General features: G+C 53.1%; 1 protein-coding gene across 1 annotated transcript; it reads left to right on the forward strand.

Moving 5' to 3' along the window:
• The first annotated feature begins 335 nt into the window (after window positions 1-335).
• On the forward strand, window positions 336-9,375 carry SLC46A1 (solute carrier family 46 member 1). The gene is made up of 6 exons (XM_029211472.1): window positions 336-618; window positions 2,008-2,860; window positions 3,992-4,075; window positions 6,227-6,383; window positions 6,917-7,782; window positions 9,238-9,375. Exons 1-5 carry the CDS (start codon window positions 391-393, stop codon window positions 6,972-6,974), a joined length of 1,380 nt encoding a protein of 459 aa, XP_029067305.1. The 5' UTR covers window positions 336-390; the 3' UTR covers window positions 6,975-7,782; window positions 9,238-9,375.
• The last annotated feature ends 109 nt before the right edge of the window (window positions 9,376-9,484 follow it).

A 9,484-nucleotide genomic window follows, 5' to 3' on the forward strand; every position in this document is an offset into this window, starting at 1 on the left:
TGCTTCTTCATGAGTCAATTGAGATCCTTGATAACATCTATAGCCAATAGAGTTGTTGGGACATTAATGCACTTAGAGTTTAGTACCGTGCCCAGCACATAATAAGCGATCAATGAACGTTAATTATTGATATTCTTGTTACTGTTATGGGTGTTCTGCCCCTGAGGAGGGCAGGGCTGTATCCTGGCACGGTCTGCAGTTGAGGTCACTCTGTAAACCAGGGGTACGGGGTCCCTCGCCTCCCCTCCCCAGCCCAGAGAGGGAGGGGCCGAGAGGAAGGGGGCCCACCACTCCTGGCCCCGCCCCACCAGGCTTAAAAAAAGAAAAGAAAAAAAAAGACGCTGGGCGCAGGCGCAGAAAGCCGAGCTGTAAGCCTAGCGGCAGCTCAGCATGGAGGGACGCGCGAACTCCCGGGGCGAGCCCCGCGCCTGGCCCGCCGGGCCCGTGCTGTGCCGCGGCTGCGTGGAGCCTCTCATCTTCCTTGCCAACTTCGCCTTGGTCCTGCAGGGCCCGGTCACCACGCAGTACCTGTGGCACCGCTTCAGTGCCGACCTTGGCTACAACGGCACTCGTGACAGGGGCAGCTGCACCAACCATAGCGTGGACCCCACCGCGCAGGTAGGGGCGGCGGGGAGAAGCGAGGAGCGTGCCAGGGGCGGGCCCTGGGGGCAGCGGAGTGGGCGGGGCCTGCGTAAAGGTTGGGGGCAGCCCAGTGGGTTAGGATATTAGGTGGTGGGCGGGGCCGGAGCAAAGTTGGGGCTTGACTGAGAAATGCGTTGTGGGGATGCTTAAAGCTGATCTAGGTAAAGCGAGTTTGAGGGTTAACAAAAGAGGGTGTCCACTGAAAAAAAATGCATAAACTGAGGGACTTCCCTGGTGGCGCAGTGGTTGGGAATCTGCCTGCCAATGCAGGGGACACGGGTTCGAGCCCTGGCCCGGAAAGATCCCACATGCCGCGGAGCAGCTAAGCCCGTGCGCCACAACTACTGAGCCTGCGCTCTAGAGCCCGCGAAAACTGCGAGCCACAACTACTGAGCCCACATGCCACAACTAATAAAGCCCGCGCACCTAGAGCCCGTGCTCCGCAACAAGAGAAGCCACCACAGTGAGAAGACCGCGCCGTGCAACGAAGACCCAACACAACCAAAAATAAATTAAAAAAAAAAAAAAGCACAAACTGAAAGTTGAGAATTATGTTTTATTTGGCAGACTTTCTGAGGACTCAGGCCCAGGAGGCAGTCTCTGAGATAGCTCTGAGGGACTGTTCCCAAGAAGTAAGGGAGGCGCCAGGATATATAGGAGTTTTGCAATAAAAACCAGGTAGTTGGAACATCAAAAGATTACTGTTAATTGAGGAAAACCAGACATCTCAAGTTACTGGACTTTTTTTTTTTTTTTTTTGGCTGCACCACCTGGCTTGTGGGCTCTTAGTTTTTTAACCAGGGATTGAACCCAGCCCCAGCAGTGAAAGCACCAAGTCCTAAAAATTGGACCACCAGGGAATTCCCACAAGTCAATGAATTTAGCTCTTTTCTAAGTAAGGGAAGATGCAGGAGCCTGGGCTTATTGAAATCACTCCTCTGATATGCACCTTAGCTCTCTAGAGCCAGTATCCTGTTCTGTCCCATCCTGGGTCTGTACTTGGGGCTGGCTGCAGTGGCTGAGGGCTTGGCTGTCGGCAGCCTGTTTGTCTCCATCCTGAGTTACATCAGGGCTCAGCATCAGGGGCGGCAGTAGTGGCTGAGGGCTTGATGGCCGCAGCATCCTTTGTTTGCCGATGCGGCAGGCAACAGTTTTCATTCACAGTGCTAAAAGTAAGAGAACGGATCTTGCCCATTTCCCATACCCCTCCAGTGTCAGTTTTTAAGAGTTGTACTAAAATTCTCTGAGGTTTAGGGCTCCAAAGAAAGTCCTCATCCCTATATCTCCCAGGTTGGTGATGGTGTGGGCGATGGGCAGCCCAGAGTGAGGAACGGCACCCTGGTAATAAGACTCTTGCCTCCGCAGAAAGTGGAGACGCTTACCTCCCACTGGACCCTCTACATGAACATGGGCGGCTTCCTGGTGGGACTCTTCTCGTCCACCCTGCTGGGTGCCTGGAGTGACTGTGTGGGCCGCCGCCCGCTGCTGGTGCTGGCCTCCCTCGGCCTGCTGCTCCAGACCGCGCTGTCCATCTTTGTGGTACAGCTGCAGCTCCACGTTGGCTACTTCGTGCTGGGCCGCATCCTTTGTGCCCTCCTCGGCGATTTCAGCGGCCTCCTGGCTGCTGGCTTTGCCTCCGTGGCAGATGTCAGCTCCAGCCGCACCCGTACCATCCGAATGGCCCTGCTGGAAGCGTGCATTGGGGTGGCAGGGATGCTGGCGAGTCTCATTGGTGGCAACTGGCTCCAGGAGCAGGGTTATGCCAACCCCTTCTGGTTGGCCTTGGCCTTGCTGATTGCCATGACTCTCTATGCAGCATTCTGCTTTGGTGAGACAGTGAAAGAGGCGACACCCGCCCGGCTCTTCACACTCCGTCACCACCGATCCATCGTCCAGCTCTATGTGACCCAGGCCCCGGAGAAGTCCAGGAAGCACTTAGCCCTGTACTCGTTGGCCATCTTCGTGGTGATCACTGTGCACCTTGGGGCCCAGGACATCCTGACCCTCTATGAGCTTAGCACACCCCTCTGCTGGGACTCTAGGCTGATTGGCTACGGTTCTGCGGCTCAGCACCTCCCATACCTCACCAGCCTGCTGGGCCTGAGGCTTCTGCAGTACTGCCTGGCCGACACCTGGGTGGCTGAGATCGGTCTGGCCTTCAACATCATGGGGATGGTGGTCTTTGCATTTGCCACCATTACACCCCTCATGTTCACAGGTAAAGTGTGTATGGGTTCAGGGACAGTTTGTCACAGAATTGCTGGGTGAAAACTGGGGACTGGCCACCTGCTGCCGCCAAATGTAGTTCATGCCCATGTCTTTGGAAACATCACTGTGCCCCTAGCCTGCACTGGAGGACAGACAACTAAGAAACCTCATAAAAATGCCACCTTTGTTATACAGAAAATATAGACCTTCAATAGCCAAAGTAATTCATTTACATTACCAACCATAAATATTGTTAGTAAGATAGAGCCAAAGACAAAAATATTGCTCTTACACTAATTGCTCCACTCCTTGGCCTCCCACAGCCTATATTCGTGGTGCTCTTAAGCAAAGTCCAAGCCACTAATGCCTTAATACTCACTTCTCTGATAAGAATCACAGGACCTATCTCAAATATCCTTGGTCAGCTTCTTTGGGTTTTTAAAAAAGCCAGTCTTCTCAGACCGCAGCTATCAAATTCCTGCTTCTGTTAGTTCTTCTTTTCTTTCTTTCTTTCTTTTTTTTTTTTTTTTTTGGTGGGAGGGGGCAGCTGCGAATGAGGAAGTTAACTTTCCTGAATGGACAGATTTATTTTAATAGAGCCCTAAAATGTGTACAGTCAGCCATTCTGTAATCACAGATTTCCTAATGTGGCCGCTCGCCTGGACAGTGCTGACGGGGACCAGGTACCTTTTTCTCCTGCCCACAGCATCATCCATGGACTCAGTGCTGGGCTCAACGCCTTCGGGGGTGCAGAGATGATGAAGACACTGTCATTGCTCTGGGATTTGGGGGCCTTTCCCCTGAAGGGGCCCTGGGGGGCCTCATCGTGGATGCACTTCACAGGCACCACTGTGTTTTAGCAGTTTGCAGTTTTTGTTGAGGAGGTAACAGTTGCACAAGGGAGAGAAATGGTTACGAAGGAAACAGTGTAAGCCTGTGAGTAACTAAATGTCAAGGGAAAAGGAACTTGCATTTACTGTGTGCTTGCTGTGCCCCATCATTGTCTCCTTCCCCATCAGGGAAGTTCTTCCTGTGTCCAATCCGAGTCCCTCATGGGGTAGGTACAGGACCTCTGCTACATCTCTCTTGGGCACCCCTCTCCCCAAGCCCATTTCCTTGATGATTGTTTCTTTCCTCACAGGGTACGGGCTCCTCTTCCTGTCGTTGGTCGTCACGCCTGTCATCCGGGCCAAACTCTCCAGGCTGGTGAGAGAGTCAGAGCAGGGTGAGTATCAGGGTGTGAGCCTGTGTCTGGCTCCTCATGCCCAGTGTTTCCTGAACTGCGCAGAGGGTAGCCACGGACCAGGAGGCAGCTTACCTTCCTCCCTCCCACTCTGGAGAAATAAGTAGCCAAGACAACTGCGTTGCTGTCACAGTGCCCAGGGCTGGCAGAGAACCACAGCGATTTGGATTTTCAGACCACAGCGTTGGAATTTGCAGTCAGCAGCATACGATTATGTTCTTTTGCATAAGCCAAGCAGAGGATTTACTGTTTCCAGACTTCACCTTTTCCATCTGTAAAATGGATATGACGATGCCAGAGTTCCCTGCTTCCCTGGGGTCAGAGTGTCCAACTTTGTGATGTAGGTTTCACTGTCTCCACATGGCAGATGAAGCAGAGGCCCAGAGGGTTAAATTGATTCACCTGAGGTCACTCAGTAAGTGGTGGAACTAGGATGCACACCCAGGTCTCTTTCTAAGAGCAGCAGGTCTGGGAATCTGGGTTTTAGTCCTGGCTCTGTCACAGCGGCTCTGTGATCTGGGCCTGTTTCCTCATCTGTAACACATGTGAATTGCTCTTTTTTTGTGTGTGGGGCGGGGAGGGGTTCTTTTATAGTTTTTTTAATTTAATTAATTAATCAATTTATTTTTGGCTGCATTGGATATTCGTTGCTGCACGTGGGCTTTCTCTAGTTGTGGCGAGTGGGGGCTACTCTTCGTTGCGGTGTTCAGGCTTCTCATTGCGGTGGCTTCTCTTGTTACGGAGCACAGACTCTAGGTGCACAGCCTTCAGTAGTTGTGGCACGAGGGCTCAGTAGTTGTGGCTCGCAGGCTCTTGAGTGCAGGCTCAGTAGTTGTGGTGCGCAGGCTTAGTTGCTCCGCGGCATGTGGGATCTTCCCGGACCAGGGCTTGAACCCGTGTCCCCTGCATTGGCAGGTGGATTCTTAACCACTGCGCCACCAGGGAAGTCCCGTGAATAGCTCTTGATGACGTCTGTAGGCCCTTCGAGCTCTGACAGTCTGATAGTTTAATCTCAACTTCCGTTGGGCTGTTGATTATTTTGCAAAATTTGTGTTCTGCTGGCATATCGATTCTATTTATTTTAAAATTTTTGGCTGCGTTGGGTCTTCCTTGCTGCGCGCAGGCTTTTCTCTAGTTGCGGTGAGCGAGGGCTACTCTTCGTTGCCGTGCGTGGGCTTCTCATTGCAGTGGCTTCTCTTGTTGTGGAGCACGGGCTCTAGGCGAGTGGGCTTCAGTAGTTGTGGCTCGTGGGCTTAGTTGCCTTGTGGCATGTGGGATATTCCGGACCAGGGTTCGAACCTGTGTCTCCTGCATTGGCAGGTGGATTCTTAACCACTGTGACAGCAGGGAAGTTCCATGCTGTCATATCTATAAAGAATAGCTTATCAGGCCTCTTGGTCTTTAGATCCCAATCCGGAAACATGTAGCTCATCCACTTTTTCCCATCTGCCCTGGAAGTAGGATCTGGTGATGGCAGAGACTCTGGTGCCATGTATAGCCCACCATGGGTTCTGTTATCCTCAGAACCCATGTGCCTTCATTCATTCACTCAATAAGCATTTTTCTAACACCTTCACTGTGCCCAGAGATGCCAAGGGGAACAGGAGAAAAGAACAGCTCTTACTAACTGACTGCCTTCAGGGGGCCAGGCCCTGTGATAGGTGCATTACATGCGATTATAGTGTTACCAACAATCTATGAAAGGTATTATCCTTATTTAACAGAAGGGGGACAGAAGCCCAGAAAGATAAGTGTCTTATTCGGGGATCACACAGCTGACAAGTGTTGAAACTGAGAAATAGCCCAGAAATTTATCCTAAACAGGAGATGATTCCAAAGGGGATAAACCTAAAACCATTTTATCAGACTTTATCAGACTTTTGCTAGGAGATATCACATGTACTTGTAATATAGAGATTTAATAACAGCCATTTGTTTTGTAGCACAGGTGCTTTCCATGCATGACCTCATCGAAGCCTTATCACAACACATGATGTAGGAGTCATAGCTGAGGAAGGTGACACTCAGAGAGGTTAAGTGACTCGCTCCAGGTCACACAGCTGCGAGGTAGTGGTGTCAGGGTTTGCATTTAGGTCTTTCAGATTCCTGAGTGTGCTATTTATTTCTTCACAGGCGCTCTCTTTTCTGCTGTGGCCTGTGTGAATGGCTTGGCTATGCTGACAGCCTCCGGCATCTTCAACTCGCTCTACCCAGCCACCCTGAACTTCATGAAGGGCTTCCCTTTCCTTCTGGGAGCTGGCCTCCTCTTCATCCCGGCCGTCCTGATTGGGTAATGCAGGGCCCTGACCCAGGCTCAAAATGGACCCCTTCACCCTAAAGTTATCCTCTGCTTCCTCCTCCTTCCAACCTCCTCAGTCCTGGAGCTCTTCCCCTGCGGGAAGTCCCAGCCTGCCTCTCCCCTTGCAGATGGTTGCCTAATCGTCTGGGAGCGATTCCCTGGTAGCAAGGCAGAGGCGGTAGGGGAAGGGTCAGGCTCACAGTGCTTCTTCGCAAGGCTATGTTCTCGCACCCAGTTCCCCTCATCCCCCTCCATTCCCATTTTACAGATGGAACTACGGTGGCAGAAATGTCCTAAAGGGAAGCCTGGAGAGCTTCCTTGGCTAGTTGTGACCAGGCCACACGCTAACCTGACCCACTTGTTTCTTCCCCCAGAGCCCTCTGTCTCTGGACATTGTCTTCCACCTCTCAGCTTGGGGAGGGGGATACCTGGACCAGCCCATCCGATAAAGCCTGTGTCACTTCTCCAGGAGTTGAGGGTCCCCCCGTGTTAAATCTGAACTCTCTCTCTCTGGTCTCTCACAGGGTACTGGAAAGGGCTAATCATTGCCCTGAATTCCAGCAGTTTTCCCAGAGCCCCTGATCTGCCTGGACCAGAGGGCAGGGGGCGAGAGGAGCAACGTGAACGCCAACCAGCTGGAAGTATATGCCTCTGGGTCCCAGTCCTCAGCAGCAGCGGCAGCTCCCCTCAAAGGGCAGTGTTCACCTTGGACCAGGTGGTCAAGCTAGACCAAGGCCCCCACCTCATCCACGCCGTGCCTGCCTGTGATTCTAAGATCTGGAATTGTAACCCAGACAGTCCCACTCAGGGCAGGCGGTGTGGGAGCCATTTGGAACAGGGATCTGTTAAACCCTTTAGTCCATCAATCACATAGAACCCTCCAGGGGAGAGGAGAGGTCCTGATGGAGGGACCAGTTGAAGCATGAGGGCAGCACCTCTGCTTCCAACCCAAACTGTGCAGCTCACCGTGCTCAGTTCACGGCCAAGCAGCTACCAGTCACTCCTTAGTGATGAATATGGTACCACTGGTCAGTGCCAGCTCTGGGGGAAGGGAGGGTTGTGGGAGGGACTTGGTGCCACCTGGAGGGAGAGTGCTGCTATGTCTGCGTGGGAATCAATCCCCTGGGCTTAGCAGTGCCAATCATAATAAGTCTGTATAATCACCCTGGAATGAACCTTCCAGCCCCCAAGGCATTGGGCTGTGGGGCCTTCTGTTTTCCTGTTCCTAGTTTGCCCACTGTAGGTCAGACAGCAGTGGCTGCTGGAAGGGACAGGGGCCTCTGAGTTGCCATGGGATTGGTACTGGGCGTGGCCAGCTCAGTCCTCATCTGACTGCCCATTCTCTTCTCCGGAGCTGCTGGGAGGCGAAGGGCTGCCACGCTTGCATCAGGTCAGCAGAGAAGCTCCGGGCAGAGCCCTGGCCGCTCATTTCTCAGGGTCAGAGATCTACTCCCTGAAGACACCTTGCTCTGGTCTTCCTGGCTACACCAAACCAAGCAGAATCAGTTTTTGTTACCACTCAGCCCTCTAACACCTCCCATTGCTGGGCATTTCAGCAGGGCCATGTGCTGACACCATCCCTCGAGCATCTGTAGCTCAACAGGAACCTGGAGATGGGCCCGACTCCCCAGAGAATGAGGGGCCCATTTCTAGGGCGTTAGGAAAGCCTGGACCTGAAGTTGAAAGGCAGAATGGGATTTGGTATTAAGGCACTGGCTTTGATGAGGGCCATAGGCCCCCAAACAAATCAGATGACACTTGACTCTTCAAAACAGAATTGGCCACAGGGCATGGCCCCCTGCTGGTATTTCTACCCTCATTCTCTCTCACCTGCCCTGCTAGCCAGTTTTCTGGCTAGAAATCACGCAGGTAAAACGTGGCCCAGGGCAAACTAGGGTCAGCTGTGGCCCTCTGTAGCCTGGGCCTGTTTCCAGATTACCATCTCACTGTCCCCTGTCATTGGGAGATCAAGCAAGGAGAGGCCCCCTCCACTGACTGTCCCAGCAGTGAGGGTGGTAGGAAAAAGGCTCTGGGCTGGCCTCAGGCCCAGGCTCTACTCCGGGCATTGCCTCTGGTTCGTGTGTGGCCTTGAGCAAGGCCCTCTATGAAGGGTTAGATCAGCAATGCCTCTAATCGTCTGATCATGGTTGGACAAGTTAGGAAACACTAGATTAAATACTGTTTTAAGATCCTTCCTGTCTCATACATTCTAGAATGGAATGAATGCCTCTATTCATGGACCTAGGGGAAGGATAAATGAGTTGGAGCTGGACTTTTGACTTTTGAGTGTTTCTTGGTCGGTCATGAGCAATTCTTGGTCTTGGAGAGGGGTGGGGTGAGGCTGACTCAGCCCCGACCTGGGAGCAGCAGCTACAGCCCAGCCAAGCAGAAAACCCTGACCCCGCAGACCAGGCTGCAATGTCAGAGCAGGCTGGGGGGCGGGTGGTGAAAGGCTGTTTCTCAGCCCTTTGTCTCAGGACCGGCCCTGTGAGACCACGCCTAGGTGGAAGGTGCGGGCCAGGGTGCCTGCCCTGGCTGCGATCTGGGCAGTGTTTGTTACGGCCGGGGAGGCTGGCCCCTGAACACACTGGCCTGGCCAGGGGAGGCTCGTCACTTCAGCTGCTCCGGTGGGGCCCGGAGGCTGGGCTGTGATTCCTCAGAGACAGGAGGGAGGCAGCAGTAGAGAGTGTGCCAAACAGAAAAACAAACAGTGCTGGGCAACCTCTCTGAGTACTGCCCATGAGGGACCTCAGGAGGGAGTGGGACTGATTGGGGACAAAAAGACAGAAGGCTTCCCCTGGAGGAGACTCATCACACTGTATTGTTATTGTCTCTGCTCTTGAAGGCAACATCCAGTCTGCCTCAGTCACCGTCGTATCCAGGGCACCGGTGGGCATTCATGCGGCAAGAAGGAAAAGGGTCAAGTGCAGTCAGAGGACCGGCTAGAGGCAGTATCTTTGACAGGGAGGCGAGTGGAAGGAAGGAGTTCCAAGCCTGGAGCGAGACCTTTGACTTTCTGACGATGTGGCCCAAGAGCTCCGAGGGCCCTGGCCAGCACCTGCAGGAGGTGGCTCTGGGAGCTGAGCCAGCCT

Source organism: Monodon monoceros, unplaced genomic scaffold (assembly GCF_005190385.1).
Source record: "Monodon monoceros isolate NGI ecotype Baffin Bay Population unplaced genomic scaffold, NGI_Narwhal_1 Super_Scaffold_9, whole genome shotgun sequence".
NCBI lineage: Eukaryota > Metazoa > Chordata > Mammalia > Artiodactyla > Monodontidae > Monodon > Monodon monoceros.

What these genes read in the sequence shown, in the direction of transcription:
- SLC46A1 (XM_029211472.1), top strand. Translation starts at nt 391, where the DNA reads ATGGAGGGACGCGCGAACTCCCGGGGCGAGCCCCGCGCCTGGCCCGCC. An exon ending in GCGTGGACCCCACCGCGCAG is followed by an intron (nt 619 to 2,007) that starts GTAGGGGCGGCG and finishes TTGCCTCCGCAG; the next exon opens with AAAGTGGAGACGCTTACCTC. An exon ending in TACACCCCTCATGTTCACAG is followed by an intron (nt 2,861 to 3,991) that starts GTAAAGTGTGTA and finishes CTTTCCTCACAG; the next exon opens with GGTACGGGCTCCTCTTCCTG.